At 37.7% G+C, this 26,935-nt stretch overlaps 2 protein-coding genes across 25 annotated transcripts in view; both read right to left on the bottom strand.

Annotated features, from left to right (window-relative positions):
* The window catches only part of LOC117335174 (serine/arginine repetitive matrix protein 1-like), a 68,680-nt gene extending 65,639 nt beyond the window's left edge, over window positions 1-3,041 (bottom strand). For 5 of the 22 annotated variants that reach the window (XM_033895146.1, XM_033895137.1, XM_033895138.1 and 2 more), the window contains exon 1: window positions 2,636-3,035. In XM_033895146.1, coding sequence (XP_033751037.1) covers window positions 2,636-2,713 — 78 coding nt within the window. In that variant the 5' untranslated portion in view covers window positions 2,714-3,035. Of the gene's footprint in view, window positions 1-2,635 lie in introns of all 22 variants that reach the window. The other 17 variants (XM_033895141.1, XM_033895140.1, XM_033895142.1 and 14 more) reach the window with 8 other exon arrangements.
* A 7,539-nt stretch (window positions 3,042-10,580) lies between these two features.
* The window catches only part of LOC117334346 (coiled-coil domain-containing protein 171-like), a 28,693-nt gene continuing 12,338 nt past the window's right edge, over window positions 10,581-26,935 (bottom strand). The window contains exons 18-31 of one of the 3 annotated variants that reach the window (XR_004534129.1): window positions 25,922-26,110; window positions 24,935-25,448; window positions 23,817-23,966; window positions 23,341-23,549; window positions 21,712-21,870; window positions 20,725-20,916; window positions 19,295-19,440; window positions 18,866-18,920; window positions 18,215-18,343; window positions 16,817-16,963; window positions 16,546-16,634; window positions 16,064-16,168; window positions 12,518-15,527; window positions 10,581-12,436 (exon numbers count right to left, since the gene is read on the bottom strand). Coding sequence is in view for 2 of the 3 variants with exons in the window: in XM_033893906.1 (XP_033749797.1) it covers window positions 15,446-15,527; window positions 16,064-16,168; window positions 16,546-16,634; window positions 16,817-16,963; window positions 18,215-18,343; window positions 18,866-18,920; window positions 19,295-19,440; window positions 20,725-20,916; window positions 21,712-21,870; window positions 23,341-23,549; window positions 23,817-23,966; window positions 24,935-25,448; window positions 25,922-26,110 (2,166 nt within the window). In the remaining variant the exon portion in view is untranslated. Of the gene's footprint in view, window positions 15,528-16,063; window positions 16,169-16,545; window positions 16,635-16,816; window positions 16,964-18,214; window positions 18,344-18,865; window positions 18,921-19,294; window positions 19,441-20,724; window positions 20,917-21,711; window positions 21,871-23,340; window positions 23,550-23,816; window positions 23,967-24,934; window positions 25,449-25,921; window positions 26,111-26,935 lie in introns of all 3 variants that reach the window. The other 2 variants (XM_033893906.1, XM_033893905.1) reach the window with 2 other exon arrangements.

The raw sequence follows: 26,935 nt of genomic DNA, 5'->3' as shown, positions 1-26,935 counted from the left end.
CCCTATTAGAGACGTGTTAGAGGGACGATTGACGTTAAACCCTATTAGAGACGTGTTAGAGGGGCGATTGACGTTAAACTCTATTAGAGACGTGTTAGAGGGGCGATTGGTGTTAAACTCTATTAGAGACGTATTAGAGGGGCGAATGGTGTTAAACCCTATTAGAGACGTGTTAGAGGGGCGATTGACGTTAAACCCTATTAGAGACGTGTTAGAGGGGCGATTGACGTTAAACCCTATTAGAGACGTGTTAGAGGGGCGAATGGTGTTAAACTCTATTAGAGACGTGTTAGAGGGGCGATTGACGTTAAACCCTATTAGAGACGTGTTAGAGGGGTGATTGACATTAAACCCTATTAGAGACGTGTTAGAGGGGCGAATGGTGTTAAACCCTATTAGAGACGTGTTAGAGAGGCGATTGGCGTTAAACCCTATTAGAGACGTGTTAGAGGGGCGATTGACGTTAAACATTATTAGAGACGTGTTATAGGGACGATTGGCGTTAAACCCTATTAGAGACGTGTTAGAGGGGCGAATGGTGTTAAACTTTATTAGAGACGTGTTAGAGGGGTGATTGACGTTAAACCCTATTAGAGACGTGTTAGAGGGGCGATTGACGTTAAACCCTATTAGAGACGTGTTAGAGGGACGATTGGTGTTAAACACTATTAGAGCCGTGTTAGAGGGGCGATTGACGTTAAACCCTAATAGAGACGTGTTAGAGGGGCGATTGACGTTAAACCCTATTAGAGACGTGTTAGAGGGGCGAATGGTGTTAAACCCTATTAGAGACATGTTAGAGGGGTGATTGACATCAATTCTTTTATTAGAGACACGGGGGAAACTACCTCGCTATATTTGAATGGTTAGAGCCCTTTGTGATAAAAACAATAACACAATCGTTCGATACCCCATCTACCAACTCCTCCCCGCGACCTATTTCGGTGAGGTGACCAGGCGCGGATCCAGGAATTTGAAAAAAAAAAGGGGGGGGGGGAGGGTGGTCCAGTAATTTAGTGGTAATGCGTGCGTCGTACGCGCGAGCCGATTTTTTTTGGCGAGGGGTCTGGGGCCAAAATTTCGGAAAATGAAATGATTATAGCAAATTTTGCAATCTTTCGGGGATAAGATTTTCGATAAGCGGGGGAGGGGGAGGGGGACCCAAAGTCGTCAGACACCGTCACACGAGAGCTAAGATCATTGTACTATGTATGCCCCGTCATACCAGGGTGATCGGGTGAAGTTTGGGGGGAATCCCCTCGTATCTCTCATTGTGACATACTATAACCTCTTTCCCAGCCCGGGATATCCCCTTTGTCAGTCGGTGCTGGAAAGTGACGTCATACCGGCTTATAAAAAAAACAATTCCTACATAGAATTTCTGGACATACACACACAGCCAAAGTTAAAAACGTCCATGCATTGTTATTTTGATAACTCGTACCAGGTGATAAAAAATAAAATGAGGTGATGTAAACAAAATCATCTTACGTCATCGAAAATATTTTGAGCTATTAACTGGTTTATAGGTTGTTACTTCGACGAGACATGAAGGCAGACTGGTGTCTTAATTCTGTTTGTTCAAAACACAGTCTATGTAGGCATTAGTTGTTGTCTAATCCTTATGTTTAGTGCGTAACAAATATAGGCCTGCAACGTTGTCTAATCCTGATGTTTAACGTATAACAAATACAGGCCTGTAACGTTGTCTTATCTTGATGTTTAAAAGGTTATATCACAGACTTTTGTCGATGTATTCTAGCAGGTATATCGAAAACTCATTTTAATATTTTAATATATTGATAGGAAAATAGTCATTAACTCATATTGGACTGAGATAAACGTTTGTCAGAAACTCGTCAGATAGCGTCTCCGATATAAAATGTGAACACTTGCGTTGAGTATAGCTCTGTTTGTATGTACAATACCTTAAACGAGTAATACATGGAATGATTTTGTAATAGCTAATCTAGCTGACTTCCAAGTCATAGGTTCCAACATGAGCATGTTACAAGCAATTTTGTTTATGTGTTTGTTTATATTAGTATAAATGCATGTCCACTCATCTGTCTTTTGGCCACTCTACCTCTTTGAGATTGTATTTCCTATATTGCCCCATGTGGGCCGGAATTCGTTAATAAAGAAATGTACTGTACTGTATTGTACTGTATTTTACATTGTATTTTGTATTGTATTGTGTAGTATTGTATTGTATTGTATTGTGTAGTATTGTATTGTATTATATTGTATTGTATGTGTATTGTATTGTGTTGTATTGTATTGTATTGTGTGTATTGTTTTTGTATTGTATTGTATTGTATTGTATGTGTATTGTTTTTGTATTGTATTGTATTGTATCGTATCGTATTGTATTGTATAGTATTGTATTGTATTGTATTGTTTTTGTATCGTATCGTATCGTATCGTATCGTATTGTATTGTATTGTATTGTATTGTATTGTGTTGGTTTTAAGGGTGGGTAAGTCTTTACTGAAACTACTTTCTGTGATTTGTACAACACTATGGGAATATTGACTCCAGAAGAGCACCGTACCCAAATTAAATACTGTCTGGAAAAGCCGAAGATGACAGTAACACACACACATATATATATATATATATATATAACACTTACCTCTCGTTTTTCTTTTCCCTTCACGTCCTTTGTAATTCTTTCCAACCATCCAGAATGTAGTGTGTTGTTCTCCGACATCTTGGAAGTGTTTACATTAATAAACGGTATATCCCTGATGTAAAAGCATGTCTGTCCGCTCGCGGACCGCCACTAAATATGGGACCGTTCTCCCATTCAGGAAGTAAACTGTGAACAATTTACCTGTGGACACACACAATACACATACTGGTCGGGGGGTTTACCTGTGGCCGAACGCCAAACCGGGGGAAAGTGTGCAATGCTTATTATTTAAATCCACACAAACTCAGTCCTTCAATGTTGAATTGTTTACCTATGAAGAGGGTTGTCTATATATATATAAATGTGTGTTGGTACAGGTGTGATTTTGATACGAAGTTCAAGCCTCGCTGATTACCAAAACCAGACTAACAACTTCTGTACAAGCGTGTCTCAAAATAGAACGCGAAGGAAAACTTGATCGCCTCTATTCAAATGACACGGGTCATTTCGTCAATAGACGTACGCATATAAGTACATAATCTGGAACTTCCTGGTCCAGACATCAGCTACAACCTAGCTAAAGAACGTCACTCTAAAAACCATATAAACCTTACCGTGCACATTTTTGTGTCGATGTAGAAAATGATAACATTATTGTAACAACAACCAGTAAGTTTCATATTTGCTCGATGTTTAAACAATAAATTCCTTTGGATAACACTTAGTGTCATTTTGACAAATACCAAATGTATCTTTAATAAAAATGGAAACGCATCTTAATCTATTTAACATAGAATGTACTTCAAAGTATTATATATATTCCGCGAGACGCTTATCGATTTAAATAATCATAATTTACATAAAATACAGTATGAACCTGTATGACAACATCAACAACAACAATAATAATGATTTATTTATGTGTAATATATTTCATGTTATTATACTGTATACAATTTCATAGATAAAAATGCTGCAACTTAAATTTCCAGCGAGTACTTGGCTCACGAGAGACGAAAGACTAATTCCTATCCAGGTAAATTTCAGATACCAAACATGCTTATTACATTATTGTAACACAGAATGATTATACAGGTAATCCAGTGGACATGCCCTCCTCGTTGTGCTGTATGGCATTAAGATAATAAAACTTGAAACGACATATCCGCTGTAAATCGACCAAAAGTGTTTACTTCGTAAATTGAGTACAAACTCCAGATCTATATATATAGGTACAGATCAGACGAGAACAATGTGGGTTTTAAATGGTCTAGAATGCCAGTTATCAAACTAAAGAGAAGACAGCAATTATGAATAGTATTCGTCTTGTCGGCGACCGAAGTGGATTGTCAACAACCAGGTACGCATTGTATCTCCGGTAACAACATACTTGATCGTGGAGATTAATAGTTGATGTAATGTGATATCATTTCATATCTAAGGAAAATCAAATTATCAGTTTCTGTAACGTTTTTAGCAATTATCGTGTTTTTGTGTAGGTAAGTCAATGAAATATGAATACCGCCTTGTCATACAGAGGGGCGACATGTGAATACTACACGATCAGGTAGAGGGGGCGACATGTGAATACTACATGATCAGATAGAGAGGGCGACATGTGAATACTACATGATCAGATAGAGAGGGCGTCACGTGAATACTACATGATCAGGTAGAGAGGGCGTCACGTGAATACTACATGATCAGATAGAGAGGGCGTCACGTGAATACTACATGATCAGGTAGAGAGGGCGACATGTGAATACTACATTATCAGGTAGACAAGGCGACATGTGAATACTACACGATCAGGTAGAGAGGGCGACATGTGAATACTACATGATCAGATAGAGAGGGCGACATGTGAATACTACATGGTGAGGTAGAGAGGGCGACATGTGAATACTACACGATCAGGTAGAGAGGGCGACATGTGAATACTACATGGTGAGGTAGAGAGGGCGACATGTGAATACTACACGATCAGGTAGAGAGGGCGTCACGTGAATACTACATGATCAGGTAGAGAGGGCGACATGTGAATACTACATTATCAGATAGAGAGGGCGACATGTGAATACTACACGATCAGGTAGAGAGGGCGACATGTGAATACTACATGGTGAGGTAGAAAGGGCGACATGTGAATACTACACGATCAGGTAGAGAGGGCGACATGTGAATACTACATTATCAGATAGAGGGGGCGACATGTGAATACTACATGGTGAGGTAGAGAGGGCGACATGTGAATACTACATGATCAGATAGAGTGGGCGACATGTGAATACTACATGGTGAGGTAGAAAGGGCGACATGTGAATACTACACGATCAGGTAGAGAGGGCGACATGTGAATACTACATTATCAGATAGAGAGGGCGACATGTGAATACTACATGGTGAGGTAGAAAGGGCGACATGTGAATACTACATTATCAGGTAGACAAGGCGACATGTGAATACTACACGATCAGGTAGAGAGGGCGACATGTGAGTACTACATGATCAGATAGAGAGGGCGACATGTGAATACTACATGGTGAGGTAGAGAGGGCGACATGTGAATACTATACGATCAGGTAGAGAGGGCGACATGTGAATACTACATTATCAGATAGAGAGGGCGACATTTGAATACTACATGGTGAGGTAGAGAGGGCGACATGTGAATACTACACGATCAGGTAGAGAGGGCGACATGTGAATACTACACTATCAGATAGAGAGGGCGTCATGTGAATACTAGTACTACATGATCAGGTAGAGAGGGCGACATGTGAATACTACATTATCAGGTAGAGAGGGCGACATGTGAATACTAGTACTACATTATCAGGTAGAGAGGGCGACATGTGAATAATACATCATCAGATAGAGAGGGCGACATGTGAATACTACATTATCAGATAGAGAGGGCGTCATGTGACTATACTCACATTCAGGTAGAGAGGGCGACATGTGAATACTAATGGTCAGTAGAGAGGCGACAATGTGAATACTACATGATCAGATAGAGAGGGCGACATGTGAATACTACATGGTGAGGTAGAGAGGGCGACATGTGTGAATACTACACAATCAGGTAGAGAGGGCGACATGTGAATACTACATTATCAGGTAGAGAGGGCGACATGTGAATACTACATTATCAGGTAGAGAGGGCGACATGTGAATACTACATGATCAGGTAGAGAGGGCGACATGTGAATACTACATGATCAGACAGAGAGGGCGTCATGTGAATACTACATGATCAGGTAGGGAGGGCGACGTATGAATACTACACGATCAGGTAGAGAGGGCGTCATGTGAATACTACATGATCAGGTAGAGAGGGCGACATGTGAATACTACATGATCAGGTAGAGAGGGCGTCATGTGAATACTACATGATCAGGTAGAGAGGCGTCATGTGAATACTACATGATCAGGTAGAGAGGGCGTCATGTGAATACTACATGATCAGGTAGAGAGGGCGTCATGTGAATACTACATGATCAGGTAGAGAGGGCGTCATGTGAATACTACATGATCAGGTAGAGAGGGCGTCATGTGAATACTACATTATCAGATAGAGAGGGCGTCATGTGAATACTACATGGTGAGGTAGAGAGGGCGACATGTGAATACTACATGGTGAGATAGAGAGGGCGACATGTGAATACTACACGATCAGGTAGAGAGGGCGACATGTGAATACTACATGAGCAGGTAGAGAGGGCGACTTGTGAATACTACACGATCAGGTAGAGAGGGCGACTTGTGAATACTACACGATCAGGTAGAGAGGGCGATGTGTGAATACTACATGGTGAGGTAGAGAGGGCGATATGTGAATACTACATGGTGAGGTAGAGAGGGCGATATGTGAATACTACACGATCAGGTAGAGAGGGCGACATGTGAATACTACATGGTGAGGTAGAGAGGGCGACATGTGAATACTACACGATCAGGTAGAGAGGGCGACATGTGAATACTACATGATCACGTAGAGAGGGCGACATGTGAATACTACACGATCAGATAGAGAGGGCGACATGTGAATACTACATGATCACGTAGAGAGGGCGACATGTGAATACTACACGATCAGATAGAGAGGGCGTCATGTAAATACTACACGATCAGGTAGAGAGGGCGACGTGTGAATACTACACGATCGGGTAGAGAGGGCGACATGTGAATACTACACAATCAGGTAGAGAGGGCGACATGTGAATACTACATGATCAGGTAGGGAGGGCGACATGTGAATACTACACGATCAGATAGAGAGGGCGACATGTGAATACTACATGATCACGTAGAGAGGGCGACATGTGAATACTACACGATCAGATAGAGAGGGCGTCATGTAAATACTACACGATCAGGTAGAGAGGGCGACGTGTGAATACTACACGATCGGGTAGAGAGGGCGACATGTGAATACTACACAATCAGGTAGAGAGGGCGACATGTGAATACTACATGATCAGGTAGGGAGGGCGACGTGTGAATACTACACGATCAGGTAGAGAGGGCGTCATGTGAATACTACACGATCAGATAGAGAGGGCGTCATGTGAATACTACACGATCAGGTAGAGAGGGCGTCATGTGAATACTACACGATCAGGTAGAGAGGGCGACGTGTGAATACTACATGATCAGGTAGAGAGGGTGACATGTGAATACTACATTATTAGGTAGAGAGGGCGACATGTGAATACTACACGATCACGTAGAGAGGGCGACATGTGAATACTACACGATCAGGTAGAGAGGGCGTCATGTGAATACTACACGATCAGGTAGAGAGGGCGACATGTGAATACTACATTATTAGGTAGAGAGGGCGACATGTGAATACTACACGATCACGTAGAGAGGGCGTCATGTGAATACTACACGATCAGGTAGAGAGGGCGACATGTTGAACGATATTGGACATAACAGACCCCCCCCCCCCCCCCCCCCCCCCCCCCCCCCCCCCCCCCTGTAACACTCCAAACCTTAGTGCACACATGTACCTCTCCTAACAAGTAATGTCGACATAGTAAGTCTACATCCTTAAATGTCCATTGCTGTTAACTATAATTAGGACGTTAAATACGATATATTATATGACCGCTCGTGACTAAACAAATATTGCAACAGTATACCCCAATCTCATTGCTCTTTTGACATTAATTTTTACATGTTCTTCAATTAAATAGCTTATATGCCCATGATTTGAAATATTACATTGTATATAAAAGCGCGTCTATCATATTCAAAATCAAGAAATCTGCTAGAAGTTTTGACACAATCGATTGCTTGATGTTTTAAAAGCAGATGGCAATACCTTAAGAAAATTTCGCTTAATGTAAAAGAGCATAAAAATTCCACATTTTTATTTCCTGTTTCTAATGTATTCAAGATTGTAACTTCTTGCTTTGCATCTATACTATCTAACATGTTATTATCAGCATAGCATGTTCATGTTAAGTTTTCTCAAAAAAAAAAATGATATTGTAGCATTTGCCCCAAAAAACATACATTCTTTTTATTTTGGCACAAAAACATGGGTGAAAGTGTCCCGGTCCCTGGGATACTGAGATAGCTGGTTTTGTCAAAATTATGGGTATATATGGGGCAAAATATTTCTAAAATACTAAATTCAACATTAAATCTGAACAGTTTTATCCATGCAATAACGGTGATATATTATTGCGTATGTACATGTTTGGACTCAAATGCCTATTTGTAAACGTAGGGCTACAGAGGCTACCAAAGCATATACAGGCTATCGTTTTTGCTTCTTAGGCCATTTTAAAACAACACCTTTGGTCAAAACCTTTTCAGTTGTTCATGACAAGTAGCAGTTCAAATGAATTGCCACCATTTATGCAAACTTTGCTCCCCATCTCCCACGGATGCTTCTGACCAAATCTGGTCAAAAACCATTCAGTAGTTCATGACTAGAAGCGATTTCAAGAAATAGTTGATGGACGACGGACCGACGGACAGACGGCGTGCTATGGTATAAGCGCACAGGACAAGTGCATTTTAAAATGTGAACTTGAAAAATACTATTCAAAACCCACCAAATCTTATATCAACATTACGTGCGAGTTGGGTGGTGAAGTTGTGTATGGTGATGTAATGCGATCTGCTCCTTCCAGCCCTCATACGTGTATTTAGAAAACGTCTCCAGTATTTCAAACAATGCAAGCTATTATAGCGAGTAAAAATGACACTCTTGTGATATGAATATCTGTTTAAGTTTGAGATCCTAACACACAGCAGAGAACATTATGCATGCTCACATACGAGATTTACTGTGCATGATTATGACATATTACACATGTTCACATATGACAGGTGTTTAAGATAACATTTCGTGTGGATGAGTTTTCCTCATTAAATATGGTAATGAGGAACAGGTCCAGCAGAATACAACGATCAGATGCTCATTTAAAAAGAAGCATGAGAATGAAAATCCACATAATAGTTCTCATACTTAAAGGTCACTTCATGGTTGGTCCTTTTCAAATATGTCCCCAATTACAAGAACATCTTCTCTTTTTTTCTTTTACTTTTTCTTTTCTTTTCTTTCTCTTTTTTTTTTTTTTTTTTTTTTTTGTTTTGTTTTTTGTTTTAATATTTTCAGCTGCAGCGGATACAGACACATAAGGATACCAGAATGCAATGAATTTCAGTACTGATTTCAATGTTAGGATCTATAGATTTCAATGTTAGGATCTATAGATTTCAATGTTAGGATCTATCCAGTACTTCTGTATTTTCGCCAAATCCAAAGGAATGAGATATTTTTGAAATAAGAAATAATTTGATACAAGAGATCTGATCCCGTTTCAATTTTTTCATGTCCAGTAAAATGGAATTCCCATGAGAATGCAGTGATTTTATTCTCTAAGTCTGGACATTAATACACTGTATGACATTAAACCGAATCTATTTTACTGTAATTAACTTGTACATCTTAATAGAGGTGTAAGAGTTGTCTCTCTTCCCATGGGTCACTGAAATTATTGTTTGAATCCAGTTATAATTTCAATAATGATATGGACACAGTTCGGACAGCTGGGCGGACAGATAGATGGACAATATTATTTTTTTTCAGCGCCATCATGCTCTTAATTGGGGTTCGCAATAAAACAAGAGGCCAAGAGGGCCTGCATTGCTCACCTCGATATTTCAGTAAGTATGGCAAAATACTCTGATTAAAGTTAAATTTCAAATACATTTTTTTTAAATGTATTTTCTTACGTTTGAACCGACTCTCCCAACAATGGTTCAAACAACAGGTTGACTAAATCCTGTTAATTATTCTCGAGAAAGTAAAAGTTTCTATTTTTCCCTACATTTCCCTTATTAAGCCCCCTTTCTCCTGCCCCAAGGGTGTCACATCCTTCAATTATACAACATACACCATTGCCAAATAATTCTTCAGATCAAATTTCATCAAAATCCATTTCGTTTTTCAGGACTAGTAGCATTTTTTAAAAAACTCACTATTTGGACCAGGTGAGCTAAAAAATATATATTAATAATATTATTAATAAAGGGTAATAATAACTCTGTCAATAACACTTGAATAATTCCCATTTTTGAACTCGTCCAATATATTGTCAATATATGGCTACATGCAGTTTCATCAAACTCGGTTGATATTTACTCCAGTTATCATGTTCACAAGGTCCAATGATATAATGCAAAGGGCGATAACTCTGTAAGTTACAGTCAAATAATTTCCATTTTCGAACTCGTCCAAAATCTTGTTGATATATCGCTGTATACAATGTTTCATCAAGCTTGTTTGATATTTACTCAAGTTATTGAGTCACAAGGTAATTGTTGACCGATGAACGAATGAACACCGGAGGCCACAGTATGGCATAAGCTCACCTTAGTTTTGGGACAAGGTGAGCTAAAAAGTACCAACACATTTATATAAGTTTAATATATATTTAATAACAGATTACATAGGTTATATGTATGACAGTGTTATACTAGTTACAGTCTCGTTCATATCCAGGTACCAAGCATAAAGACACACCACCCCTGTGGGGATCACAAATAAAACCCGGTCATGGTTGGCTCTGACAACGACTTGACCACACTTTGTGACCAAGACTCCGTCAAGGGCTTGAACACACTTCGTGACCGAGGCTTCGCCGACGACTTGACCACACTTTGTGACCAAGACTCCATGGACAACTTGACCACACTTTGTGACCAAGGCTCCGCCGACAACTTGATCAAACTTTGTGACCAAGGCTCCGCAGATGGCTTGACCACACTTTGTGACCAAGACTCTGTCAAGGGCTTGACCACACTTTGTGACCAAGACTCCACCGACGACTTGACCACACTTTGTGACCCAGGCTCCGCGGACAACTTGACCACACTTTGTGACCAAGACTCCACCGACGACTTGACCACACTTTGTGACCCAGGCTCCGCGGACAACTTGACCACACTTTGTGACCAAGACTCCACCGACGACTTGACCACACTTTGTGACCCAGGCTCCGAGGACAACTTGACCACACATAGTTACACTGGCTCCCCCTAGTGGCTGACCACATTTTTGTGACCACTATATACCTATCCTTCATGTCCACAAAGGAAAGAGATTATTTTTCTCCCATTTCTCAATATATTACTTGAAATGGTAAACAAAAGACTGCTATACCATCAACATTGTGACGTGACATCAATGTTGTAGCATCACAGAGTAAAGACTGCTATACCATCAACATTGTGACGTGACATCAATGTTGTAGCATCACAGAGTTGCTGTATAACTCCAGGCACTTTATACAGAGAGAGATACACAGATACAGGAAAATACTCTACAATTGTACAGCTTAGATTTGGTAACATCCTAAAGCTACCCATCCAAACACATATCTCACTATCATCAAATCTTTCTCATATCTACTCATGTTTCCCGCTATAAATAACAAAATATCTACCGTTCTGATTCACCAATCTGACAAGCATACATCAACATGTCTTCACATTCCAAGAATTCCTGATAAATTGTCACATAATTTCTAAAACCGTTATTTATGTTATAAAAATCCTGAACAAAATATGACAATAAGAAAATATCTGTAAGAAAACGATCAGATTTCACCTCCATTTGTCGACTTCCCGTTACCCCAAATCAACATCCCAAGCTCGCACAGATCATAGTAAAAACATATTTATTTGTAGTGATTACTTAACATACAACAGAATATTGTTGTAACGTTCATGTGATTTAACATGGACTCCTAGAATCTGTAAAAATGAGAGAAGTATCAAGTTTATTTTAGAAAAAAGTTATCAACAAACAAATTCATTGCAGATCAACCTTATGAAGACAGGGTACAAGTAAAGATAGTTTTCTACATTACAGTTGGATCGCTGGCAAACTTTTAGAACATTTGTAGTGTAATTTATCCTCTGGGTTCACAAGCTTATAGTCCTAGAGGTGTGGAGGGACCACAATGCATTCTGGGAAAAATTGCCTGACAGGAAGTGCCATTTTTTAATTGATGACATCCAGGGTTTAAATGTATATCATAGTAAGTATTTTAGATTTAATCATGTTAAATTCCTCTACAAGGACTTAGTAGTTTTACCTCAGACCACCCACAAAAAAATATCTTCACAGCATCATAGGATATTTATGAAAAGAAGAAATATTTTAAGAATGCTGTAAGGTTATAAGAAATATGTTAGACTTCATGTTAAATTATTCCTGTTATGACAAAGTACATGACAGTGCTACATTTTAATACAAACATCACAGAAATCCTCTTAGTGTTAGTATTATAGAGCGTTCTAGTACATTTTACAGATTTCATATCAATCAGTTTAACAAGTATATCTTACAACAGTTTATATTTATTAAACCAAAGTCATAAAAAAATTCTACCAACAAAGTACAACTGACAGGTCTAAAAATAAACAACAACAACATGAGTAGTGTGACATAGCGAAACACTATAAATTTACTCAATCATCAAATAAAAAAAACAAAAAGTAATTTGAAAATGGTCGTTCATTAACAGTCCACACAATTTTTATTGACCAAACTACTGACCTTAACCTGCTTTCTGTTTCAACACTGTTGATGACCTTGACCTTAACCACTGGCCTTGGCCTGTTTCCCCCTACCACCTTTGAACCTTAACCTCTAACAAAAAACATAACATTCATGAAATATGAAATCAACTTAGTTTTTTTAGTTTAACATATTTTAAACAATGTTCTTTGTATGTACAAACTGTCATATGCTTTCACTCATTTCCAATTGTGTTAAGAAGACATTTAAGGAAAAATAAATTAAGATTTTCATAATGCATTCAAGAAATAAAAGTATTTGGACGGATACAACATAAATAGCTGCAAACATTATACATTGATAAAATCATGGAAAATAAATAAAAACAGCTGCAAAATAAATATATGTGTTCAAGATTATAGCACATTTTCCCTTCAAGGTCTCAAGACGAGTTTATCTCAGAAATGTATAACAAAACATCGCAGCAGAAGCTCGAGACCTAAGCTAGAAGAGGATTATAATCATGATATTTGGGTTTGTATAAGGAATGTTTGTGATATATAGATTTGGATGTGGAATATTTACAATATTTGGGTGTGGACATAGAATGTTTGTGATATTTGGGTTTGGACATGAAATGTTTGTGATATTTGGGTTTGGACAAGGAGCATTTGTGATACTTGTATTTGAGATTTGGACACAGAACATTAATTTGATGATATTTTGGTTTGGAAAAGGAACGATTGAGATACAATGTATTTTGGATTGGGACATGGAAAATTTGTGATACAATGTATTTGATATATGGACATGGAACATTTGTGATGTTTGAAACTTGGACACGGAACAACAATTTTGTGATATTTGGGTTTGGAAAAAGAAAAATACTGACATCCACTTAAGATTTAGAAATTTCCATTGTCCTTACATGGTGTACAATGTAAACTATTCTGCCAACAAAAAGTAACTCCAAAATCACAAGTCCATGATCATATCAGTCCGAACAAGTTATCTTTACATCAAAACAAAATTAAAAATCAAATTTCTGAACCATAATAAGCTAGTTTTGCAAGGGCAAGATAAATGCGAGAAAAAAAATATGACATACCACATCATGAAAGTGGAATCCTGCAAATTAGAAAAAAGGCAAATAATTAAAACAATATTGTCTTTGCTCTGAGACTTGTACTTATAATGAAAGACATTGTGCCTTCCTCAATAAAAAACCTTACATATCAAATATAAGATGTCTGAATGCAAGACGTCTTTTTATTTAAATTGCACTTAGTCTAGAAAACTTTAATCAGTTAAAAAATGAATTTTTGACAAAAATTAAAAATATGTCAAACTTTTTTCTCATTAAAATTTGCTGTTGTAAAGAAGAAATGAAGTTCCCCTGGAGATTTTGTTAGAAATAACAAACTTTTTTCGCTGAACAAAGCATTAAACAAATTATGAATGTAATATATCACAGAGAAGCATTGATGGAACGATATCAGAGGTGACGTCACCAATTAACAGGAACAGACACCTACAACTTCAGTAAAAGTACGATGTGAAATAGACGTTTCCATGATGTGAAATAGACGTTTCCATGATGTGAAATAGACCTTTTCATGATGTGAAATAGACATTTCCATGATGTGAAATAGACCTTTCCATGATGTGAAATAGACCTTTCTATGATGTGAAATAGACATTTCCATTAACTTAATTGTTGCATACAGTATGAGTTAAACATCAATAGCTGTCTATCATTGTATACAGACATTTCCACGTGAATAGCTTTTAAAGGAGACATCCGAGATTGGTTCTGATATTGTAAATACCGTTGGACCTGTCTATAAAAGCCACCTAACACTGCAGAAAGAATGGACATTAGGCAGATGACCTACACACATGTTTTTGTGAGAGGTAGCATATAAGGCAGGTTTGACTGTATTGTATAATCTCTGAGTTTTGATAACTACAGATCACTAAATATTATTGTCAATCCTTACTTTTGAACAAAGTCTATTTCAACAACAGGCTGCAACATTACTGTACTTTTGAACAGGAAATAAAATGTATTTAAGAAGTCCTTGTTCAGTTTTGCAAATTCTCACAAAATTTAATACAGAGTGTTATTACACATAAATAATTGGTGACTAACAGAGCCTCATTGAGAACACCTAGTATACAAATGTACTTACTGAAGTCTATATAAATAATTAAATATACTTGTTTGATCATTCATTCAGAACCCATATAAATTTGTACTTGATACTTTACAAGTGAGATTTAAATACTAAAATTACTAAATCAATCTCTTCTAAAAAAACTTATTCTTATTTTTTGTTTAAAAATGTAAAATAATTTTAAAATATTCAAAATTAAAAAAAAAAAATCCTAATTGATGCTAGACGTTGTCATATCGAACAAATTAAATTTTTTTTTTCAAAATTCAAATGAATTTTACTACTGTACAGATCTTACATATATACTACATCCTAAATATTCACATTTTGATGTATTTTGTAGAAAACAATTCACTGAATATTTGATTTTCGTGGATTAACATGTTTGATATTGATTGTATATAATGGGATATATGGCTATGTACTATTTTGTGCCTACATATAGGATATATCCATGTTTTCCTGAATACAAACATTATTTTTTGTAATGATACATATGGCTATGTACTATTTTAAGTCTACATATTGGATATCCCTTTGTTCCTGAGAACCGGAAGTTTACGAAAACATAGAGTACCGATGTCACCTCCCATGCGGCTCAAAAGCTTTGGGACGCATGTTGTGTGTCCGTGAACTGCGAGATGGCGTCTGGTACTTGGGAGATCTGGAAACATGAGATAGCAATGATAAATAAATCATCATTTTTTATCATTACATCACCACTATTCGAGTATTACAACACCACTATTCGAGTATTACATCACCACTATTGGAGTATTACAACACCACTATTCGAGTATTACATCACCACTATTCGAGTATTACATCACCACTATTTGAGTATTACATCACCACTATTTGAGTATTACATCACCTTTGTTTATTTTCCCTCGGGAATATGATAGGGATTTCAATTCCTGCCCAACTATTGAGGAGAAACATAATTGAGAAACTGATCATAACTGTAGAAATTCAATCTATATTATAGAAATATGTTCTATTAGATAATTTGTAAACCGTATATCACGAAAAATGAAACCAAGAAAAAATTTCTTAATCAGAAATATTTCTTCACTCATTTATAATATATCAATAATTTCATGATCATAAAAATTATAATGAAATTTTATACAATGACACTGAACCAGTGATGACTTGACCTTAATTTTCCTGACCTAATATAAACCACATCATACATACCGATCTCCCTTACTAGGGGCCTCGGAGATCAACCTTGATTTTCCTTTCGGTGTTGATTTGGGGGTAGAGGGCTTTGCGAAAGAGAAAGAGATTTCAGAATCCTCCCTGCAATATACAAACATAAACTTATATATAAGTATACATTCAAAGTAACATTCTAAACTCAAATATACTCGGATATCTTTCACATCAATTCCAAAGACCGATACCATTGATAAAACCACCAGACACTTTAATCCTTAATGATGATACAACAATATCAAAGATACATACTTGATTGGCCTGACACACAGACACAACACACAACACACAGACACAACACACAGACACACAGACACAACACACAACACACAGACACAACACACAGACACAACACACAGACACAACACACAGACACAACACAGACACAACACACAGACACAACACACAGACACAACACACAACACACAGACACAACACACAGACACAACACACAGACATACTTGATTGGCATGAAGGTGTCTCCTTGTGTAGTATCCGCCATGCTAATGCTCTGTCCCAGTTTCCCGCCATCTCTTGTGGGAATCTCGCCCTAAAATAAACACCATCATTATATCAGTAATTACTCAATTTGATAAAAACGTTCAATTTCTTCATCTAATATATTACAGAAGACATTTCAAGCAAACATTACGAAAAACTTAATTTTATAGTAAAATCTAAAATTACTGTCACCCAGTGAAAGAAATGTCCGTGTTCTTTTCCATCACATACCTCATCATCATACTCTCTTCGGACAGCGTCACTAAGTTCTTGTTTGAGTGTGGTCACATGACGTTTGTGGGAATCCACATCCTCTTCAAGAGCCTTTATTTTAGCATATGCTTGCTGCTGTGCATCGACAAACGCACCAACTAGATTCTGTAAACAGATAGAAATCGATGTCTAGATTACTACTGTAGCTGGCATTTAGTTCAAACATTTAGTTCAGACATTTAGTTCAGACATTTAGTTTGAACATTTAGTTCTGATATTTAGTTCAGGTATTTAGTTCAGACATTTAGTTTAAACATTTAGTTCAGACATTTAGTTCAGACAGTTCAGACATTTAGTTCAGACATTTAGTTTAAACATTTAGTTGTTCAGACATTTAGTTGTTCAGACATTTAGTTTAAACATTTAGTTCAAACATTTAGTTCAGGTATTTAGATCAGACATTTAGTTGTTCAGACATTTAGTTGTTCAGACATTTAGTTGTTCAGACATTAAGTTCAGACATTCAGTTGTTCAGACATTTAGTTGTTCAGACATTAAGTTCAGACATTTAGTTCAGGTATTTAGTTCAGGTATTTAGATCAGACATTTAGTTCAAGCATTTAGTTCAGACATTTAATTCAGGTATTTAGTTCAGGTATTTAGTTCAGACATTTTTCACTGTAATTTATCCCCATTAGACATTACTCTACAAACGTCTGGACATTTCATCCTCAAAGTCCACTATTTCATCCTTTTAATGATGTTACATAATAATTAATATGATATTCTATTTAGTATAGGCTTAGCCTATTGTCCAATCCATTTAATATATATATATCTTTATGTATTAAATGTATAATTAAACAACAGTCAATATTTTGAAATGAAATATAATATTTTATCATGGGCTTTTATTTTCCTCCATTATACATCATGGTATATTTCTACAGTATAATATTCTATCTTTGCCTACTATTTTCCTCAATAGCACCTAATGCTATTATGAACAGTATAATATTCTATCATTGCCTACTATTTTCCTCAATAGCACCTAATGCTATTATGAACAGTATAATATTCTATCATTGCCTACTATTTTCCTCAATAGCACCTAATGCTATTATGAACAGTATAATATTCTATCATTGCCTACTATTTTCCTCAATAGCACCTAATGCTATTATGAACAGTATAATATTCTATCTTTGCCTACTATTTTCCTCAATAGCACCTAATGCTATTATGAACAGTATAATATTCTATCTTTGCCTACTATTTTCCGTATTATGTACAGTATAATATTCTATCTTTGCCTATTTTCCGTATTATGTACAGTATAATATTCTATCACTGTCCAGTATTTCCTCCAATGTTAGATACTGGTATGTCATATCAATGTACTACTACAGTTCTCACCTGACAAGCGATCAGCTCTGGACCTGCCTTGCCTACATCAGTGGGTATAAAGTCAGCACTTAGTAACATTTTGGAGAGAGAGACGTCCCGTCCCTGGAATCCTTTGGAGAGTGATAACTCCTGTTTAGCCTGTAAAGAACACCACCTGTTAGACAGGAATGATAGGACAGGGAGACACATGGTTAATATAAGACCGGGGGGGGGGGGGGTTCGCATAGACATGAGAACTTGAGAGCAGGGGTCAGCCCGTTTTTGGGGGGGGGGGGAGGGTGTCTGTTAGGGGCGATGAGTATTGCAAGACAATGAAATATATACATATTTTTCTTATCTTATAAATGTCTCGTCATGCATTTCAACTTATTCAACATGTTTATCTTCTAAAGAAACAAGAAACTGTCTTTAAAGGATAACTACCCTCACTCTAATGCATGTTTGTATCATTGTTTAACAATGTATCCATGCATTATAAAGGTGACCTTGACATTGGAACCCTAAAAGGTGACCTTGACCTTGGAACCCAAAAAGGTGACCTCATTGGTTGTATTCTCACACATGACATCTGTGTGTAAGATAAAATTGTGTGGGATTCAAAGCTTATACACAAAGAATTAGTCACTTTCAATTTCAAATGAATCTGGTTTAGAGACTTACCTTATCTAGGGCAGACTCGACAGAGCGTATGTACATTGTTAAAATTTCTTTGTCTCTGTAAAGCAAATAGAAAATTCTCACATGATTTTCAAAGTATACATTCTATATAAATTCTGACATGATTCTTCAAAGCATACATCTTATATACTAACAAATTCTTAATATCAAAATAAATAAGGATGATAAATTGAAATAACAGCATATCAAATTCTGACAGTCAGTTTGTATCTACAGCAGCCTAAGGCCAGACACATTTGAAACTTGTCATAATTCCATAAACCGGTACACATAACTCAGAAAAAATTAAAAACAAAAACTTATTTAAAAAACTCATAATTATAAAACTTACAGAGAGTATTAAGTTAGTTTTTTACCAAATATTTATCATGTCAGTATTTTGTAGACATTTTGACTGTTTGTATAAATCACCTTGCCACGGTCCTCAGTGCTCTCTCAGCATCAGTTACATTCATGTTGAGGGATTTCTTCTCCCCCTCCAGAGTGATAACTTGTCTATTGAGCTGTCGAAGGGTTTGTTCCTTCTTCTTCATCTCAGACTTGTGTTCAGCAAGTCCCTGGAATAACAAATTTATTCTAACAGTTCTACTCCAAAATATTGTGTCATCTCACTAAGAACAATTTATAATGTACAATTAAAACTATAAAACAATTCTTCCATTGTTAAGAACAATAGGGTAGCTGTTATAATCCTCTAATAAGTTCAGGAATCCAACAAATGAACTTGACTCAAAACAAGGGATTGAATTATCCTAGAACAATGAAATAGCATTAGCAAGCATTTCAGATTATTTCCTGACGTAGACTTACAGGGTAGACGAAGACAACACTGCTATATACAGTGCCATGCCTCTGAGATCTTACTGTAAACCTGACCAGAAATCTCCTTTTTTTACCTAACCTCTGTTAACCGAAGCCTTGCCTGTACAGCACTGGTATATATGTTGCCATGCCTCTGAAATCATTTTTCCAGTTTTAACTGTCAACCCGAACCAGAAATCTCCTATTTTTACTTAACCTCTGTTAACCGAAGCCTCACCTGTACAGCACTGGTATATATGGTGCCATGTCACTGTTTTAACTGTAAACCCGAACCAGAAATCTCCTATTTTTACCTAACCTCCATTAACCGAAGCCTTGCCTGTACAGCACTGGTATATATGGTGCCATGTCACTGTTTTAACTGTAAACCCGAACCAGAAATCTCCTATTTGTACCTAACCTCCGTTAACCGAAGCCTTGCCTGTACAGCACTGGTATATATGGTGCCATGTCACTGTTTAACTGTAAACCCGAACCAGAAATCTCCTATTTTTACTTAACCTCTGTTAACCGAAGCCTTACCTGTACAGCACTGGTATATATGGTGCCATGTCACTGTTTTAACTGTAAACCCGAACCAGAAATCTCCTATTTTTACTTAACCTCTGTTAACCGAAGCCTTACCTGTACAGCACTGGTATATATGGTGCCATGTCACTGTTTTAACTGTAAACCTGAACCAGAAATCTCCTATTTTTACCTAACCTCCGTTAACCGAAGCCTTACCTGTACAGCACTGCTATATATGGTGCCATGTCACTGTTTTAACTGTAAACCTGACCAGAAATCTCCTATTTTTACCTAACCTCCATTAACCGAAGCCTTACCTGCTATATATGGTGCCATGTCACTGTTTTAACTGTAAACCTGACCAGAAATCTCCTATTTTTACCTAACCTCCATTAACCGAAGCCTTACCTGTACAGCACTGCTATATATGGTGCCATGTCACTGTTTTAACTGTAAACCTGACCAGAAATCTCCTATTTTTACCTAACCTCCATTAACCGAAGCCTTACCTGTACAGCACTGGTAAGGATCTGTTCCTTTTCCATCCCCTCAGTGGTATAGAGATCCAGACGAAGGGTAAGCTCCTCCAGTTGTCTCCCCTGCTCCAGTAACAACTGCTGGGCCTGCTGTTCTCGCCGCAAGGCATTGTTAAGTTCCAGACAGACGCTCTCAAACTTGTCCATAGCCACAAACTGGGGGTCCTAACAAATATATCATTCTTATAATGATAATCATTGAGTGGGAAGACAAAATGAGGACAGGAACAAATTCTTCTAATTAGTTTACAGACCAAATTGCAGTAGCTGATTTCGAATTCAGTAGCTGATTTCGAGTCAATTACAGGTTTTTAATTATGGAATGTATATTAAATTTCTAATCTTTGCAATGAATATTGCCAGAATTCCATTTTCATAAATATAATGCTGTCATCCTAAATTCTCTAGCAAGGGTTATGATCACTATACAGAGGGTATTGAAGTGCTGGGAGAAAAAACATTTGCAAAAAAAAAACCACGGGGTAACCATGATGATCAGGACCTTAATGTTGTGGTGCAGCTATTATATAGGAGTGTCCAGGGCATGCAAAAATAACAACTTAGGAGGGATAGTAGTATGAATGACCCAGAGTATGTAACTATGGCAACCAACTTAAATTGGCAGAATCATTCCAAACGTATAACTGACCCAGAGTATGTAAATATGGCAGCCATATTAAATTGGCAGAATCATTCCAAACGTATAACTGACCCAGAGTATGTAACTATGGCAGCCATATTAAGTTGGCAGAATCATTCCAAACGTATAACTGACCCAGAGTATGTAACTATGGTGACCACATTAAGTTGGCACAATCATTCCAAACGTATAACTGACCAAGAGTATGTAACTATGGCAGCCATATTAAGTTGGCAGAATCATTCCAAACGTATAACTGACCCTATGGAAGATAAGATTTCCTGTATAAAACAGACTAATACAGAAAAGAAACTGCTCACCTCTGACATCTGGTTTTTAAGTACTTCATCGCGATTAGCCTCAGTGATTTCCACCTTAAGCCTTTCCACCTCCAGGAGCAATCCGCGCCGCTCTATCTCCACAGCATGAAGGCGTTGTGTGAAGTTTAAAATGTGGTTCTGTAAAGCTCCCAGGATGTCCTGTAATATCACACAGAACTATTTCACTCCGAAAACTGATTAACTGATTTTTTAATTGATTCAGACACACGAGTATTTTAATTATCACATAACTCATTTGTTAACTTATACACCGATGACCTCTGTTTGAACTCAGGGCCATGTCACTTATAGTAAGGTTATAGATGTCCTTACATTGTCTGTTTATAATAACTCTGATGCATAATGTCATAGGCTATGAGTCAAAGGGTAAACAGTTAGCTCAGGTGTATCTAAAGTCTTAAAATGGCCTAGAGGTGTACATGACAGCTACCTGTCTCTTTTCTAATGACAGTTATCTCCCTTACCCGTAGTGGTGCTAGCTATATTCTAATAACAGTTATCTCCCTTACCTGTAGCAATGCTAACTATTTTCTAATGAGTTATCTCCCTTACCTGTAGCAGTGTTATGTGCTACATTCTAATAACAGTTATCTCCCTTACCTGTAGCAGTGTTATGTGCTACATTCTAATGAAAGTTATCTTCCCTTCCCTGTAGTGATGCAATGTGCTGCATTAGAATGACAGTTTACTCCCTTACCTCTAGTGGTGCTAGCTATATTCTAATATCAGTTATCTCCCTTACCTGTAGTTGTGCTAATTGCTAAGTTCTAATGACAGTTACCCCCTTACATATAGTAGTGCTTTTGCTATATTCTTATGACAGTAATCTCCCTTCCCTGTAGCGGTACAAGGAGCTACATTCTAATGAAAGTTATCTTCCCTTCCCTGTAGTGGTGCTAGCTATATTCTAATAACAGTTACCTCCCTTACCTGTAGCAATGCGAGCTATATTCTAATGACATTTATCTCCCTTACCTGTAGCTGTGCTAGCTTTATTCTAATGACAGTTATCTCCCTTACCTGTAGTGGTGCTATTTGCTACGTTCTAATGACAGTTATCTCCCTTACCTGTTGCTGTGCTGGCAATATTTTAATGACAGCTATCTCCCTTACCTGTAGCTGTGCTAGCTTTATTCTAATGACAGTTATCTCCCTTACCTGTAGCTGTGCTAGATATAGTTTAATGACAGCTACTTCCCTTACCTGTAGCTGTGCTAGCTTTATTCTAATGACAGTTATCTCCCTTACCTGAGGCTGTGCTAGATATAGTTTAATGACAGCTACTTTCCTTACCTGTAGCAGTGCTAGCTTTATGCTAATGACAGTTATCTCCCTTACCTGTAGCTGTGCTAGATATATTTTAATGACAGCTACTTCCCTTACCTGTAGCAGTGCTAGCTATATTCTAATGACAGTTATCTCCCTTACCTGTAGTGGTGCTAGCTATATTCTAATAACAGTTATCTCCCTTACCTGTAGCTGTGCTAGCTTTATGCTAATGACAGTTATCTCCCTTACCTGTAGCTGTGCTAGATATATTTTAATGACAGCTACTTCCCTTACCTGTAGCAGTGCTAGCTATATTCTAATGACAGTTATCTCCCTTACCTGTAGTGGTGCTATGTGCTGCCTCTGTTCCAAGGATTTTCCAGCACATGCTTTAGAAAGGCCTCTACCAACCATTCGCATCAAAGAATTGCGTTCACGGTATGCAGTGTTAGGACTTCCAGTGACACCTTCAAAATGTCGGCCCAGCTTATCAACCAGTTTTGTAAATGTATTCCTTGCTGCATTTATTAGTGCTCTGGATTCAGTGGCTGAGAATGTAAAAAGTTTGATGAAGCACAATCCTAATCTATTGAAACACTGTCATAATATTTAAGGCAAAAAATCTAAAGCAATTAAATTCTCTAAATATGGCTTGAAGGCTGATATAATTTCTTCTAGAATCAAAATTTTGTCTTTATTCTGGAAAATAATGATTGCTACTGTCCAAGCTGTGAACCAATACATAAGTCAGTAGTTGTGTTAGAGCAGATGTATGATTATAATGAGTTATAAAACGTTGTGAATTGAAACCTTACCTCCATCCTTGTTCTTGACATGACCTACGACCTCGAGCAGTTCTGACATTGACGACACCACAGAGTGGAGTAGATCAGGACTGGACATCCACCGGACAATGTCCTGACGAGAATGGTGGTCATCTATATCCAGGTCATCATTTACGCCATCTACAATAGATATTTTATACTTTATGACAAGTAGCGTTTTAGAGGAATTACCTCTATTTCCCCTATTGGGCCCCACCCATTTGGCCCCTCGGGGGTCAGAGTCACTATTTATGCAATATCTGTTCCCCTTCTGCCAAGGATGTTCCTGACCAAATTAATTTCAAATCCATTCATAACTTTATGACAAGTAGCGATTTAAAGGCATTACCTCTATTTCCCCTCTTGAGCCACGCCCTTTTGACCCCTCAGGGGTCAGAGTCACCATATATGCAAAATCTGTTCCCCTTCCGCCGAGGATGTTTCTGACCAAATTGGGATCAAATCCATGCATAACTTTATGACTAGTAGCGATTTAAAGGCAATACCTCTATTTCTCCTATTGGGTAATGCCCCATTGGCCCCTCGGGGGTCAAAGTCACCATTTATGCAAAATCTGTTCCGCTTCCCCCAAGGATGTTTCTGATCAAATTGGGTTCAAATTCATTCATACTTCATGACTAGTAGCTATTTAAAGGAATTGCTTCAATTTTCCCTATTGGGCCCCGCCCCTCCGGTCCCTTAGGGGTCAGAGTCACCATTTATGCAAAATCTGATCCCCTTCTGCCAAGGATGTTTCTGGCCAAATTTGGTCAAAATCCAATAAAAACTTTTTGACAAGTAGCGATTTGAAGCAAATGTTGACGGACGACGGACGACGGACGACGGACGCTGCGCCATGACATAAGCTCGCCTTGTTCAGATAAGTATTTTCTTACTCCTGGAAAACTTTATACAATTTATATTCTGGTTGGGGGGTAACATTGCCCTGTTAAAACACAAGCTGCTTCGAATTCCTAATGAGTGAGCTTGAATAATTTCTCTACGGCTCCGTCAATATATTCCCAGACTAGTACATGTCCACCCAGTGGGTTGCCAGTTTAATTCAGATATTGGGCAATAACGACCTGCAATAAAAGAGAGCTGCTTACCTCTGAAGGATGTGACCGCGGGCCGTCCTCCTCCGGCACACACTGCTATGCCCGTATGATAGAACACAGAAGTATCGTAAGTAACAAACATTTTAGTACACGAACGTCCGAGATAACGTAATCGGTTAGCTGCAAGGACAGCGATAGCTGCTGTACGGAACACAAGTAACGGATGTCTTTTTCTTTGAATTGGAGTTTTACTCTTTGTGTCTTTTTCATCCTGCATTTCCGATGCTAAAGTGTCGACAAGCAGTTCAATTCGTTCACGACACATGTCCCACATACATAACTGTTCTTCCAGTAGATGGCGCTGGGCAGCGAGTCGCGTAGCTCGAGAACACATCGGGAACAATGCTCCTGCAAGCAGACCACATGCCGCTAAAAGTGACGCATTCTGTGTCTGTGTCTCTGAAACCTGAGCACGAAGGTCGGAACATTCCGTCTCCAGTCCCTGCTTAACTGTTCCTGTCATACGGATCTTGTCCCAAGCCTGGTCCGCCATCGCTTGACTTTTCTATAACAACCAGAAAAATAGACATATACATCAAAAAGGTTTCTGAATACAAAACCAGTCGGTTTTACTAACGAGTTAATCCAGAGTTATCCTCTTACCAACAAGCCAGGTAAAAAGAATTAAAAACAAGCATACAGGGTATTACTTAAGCAATACATGTCACCTAATGGCCCCCACTGAAAATAGTAACAGTGACCTTGACCTTGTCCCAAAAACCATGAAACTTAAACTTGTCTGAGATATCATGGTCCTTTATCATTGTGTGAAGTTTGATCAAAATCTCTCAAGGAATGAAACCGCTAGAGTGCCGACAATCTTTGGCGTTATGTACAGAAAAGATGGATGCAGAATAAACCAACAGTCCCCCCGAATTTCACCAGTACGGACTATCATATAGCATTGTAGCAAACAATATAGCTTTATATAACCAAATATCAGATTATTATTACACGTCACCTAAGAGTGGTGCTTACCTTTGAGCGAGACTGTAATTCGGTTAACAGTTGTGCGTAGTGAGCCTCGATCTCCTCCTTCTGTTTATGCCAGGACTGTTCCCGTTCCTTTGTTAGGGACGTTAGTTTATTGAGCTGGTCTTCATGACAACGCTGCATGTCTTCGACCAGCTCTTCCTTAGATTTCAAAGCTTCCTCTAAATGTGTTGTCTGCAATTTATATCAGAAAACTTTCCTTACTTTTTAGGGCTATTCCATTAAAATATCTACCTGACCCGAGGACTCCACAAAAAATCACTTCTATCCATGGTTGGATTGCCTTCCTATTACTTCTATGTAATTTAATAAATAAATTCTATAGGTGGTACCCCTTAAAAAAATCCTGGGGTGGGGTAGATATTTTACTGGAAAAACTTCTTTTTTTTGTGGCTAATGGTCAAATGGTAAATTTTTTCGCTACTGATATTTATTATAAACTGTTTCACTTTTTATTTAAACATAAATTTTAAATCTGTATAACAAAAAAGATGATTTGATGCAATGAAGTATTGATGCTTATGTACTTTCAGTTTTTGCTAGGCTTTAATAGCATAAAGTATACTCACCTAGTTCAATTTGTGACAATTTTTTTTAGAAAATATTGATTTCAGAATAACAAAGTAATTAAGACATGTTAAAGAAATGTTCCTTACAGCACAACTGGTTAGAGTTGCAGCCAATTATTTACATTTTAAACAACTTTCTTTAAATCTTTAAACCCTTTCCTAAAGAAGTATTTCAAAGTTAACAAAAATTTGTTCTATTGAAATTCAATGTCATCACCATGTTATTTTTTAAACTGACTGTTCCTGGTATATCATGTTTCTCAATTTATTTGCTTAATATCATTTAATCTAAAGTAAGAAAATCCAAGTTTTCCAGTACAGCACTATTATCCACTGAAAAGGTTACCTTTTCCTCAGACCTCTGGATAATCCACGAAAGCTTACCTTTTCCTCAGACCTCTGGATAATCCACGAAAGCTTACCTTTTCCT

The sequence above is a fragment of the Pecten maximus genome, chromosome 9 (genome assembly GCF_902652985.1).
Source record: "Pecten maximus chromosome 9, xPecMax1.1, whole genome shotgun sequence".
NCBI lineage: Eukaryota > Metazoa > Mollusca > Bivalvia > Pectinida > Pectinidae > Pecten > Pecten maximus.
This window is presented reverse-complemented; position numbering and strand designations above follow the sequence as displayed.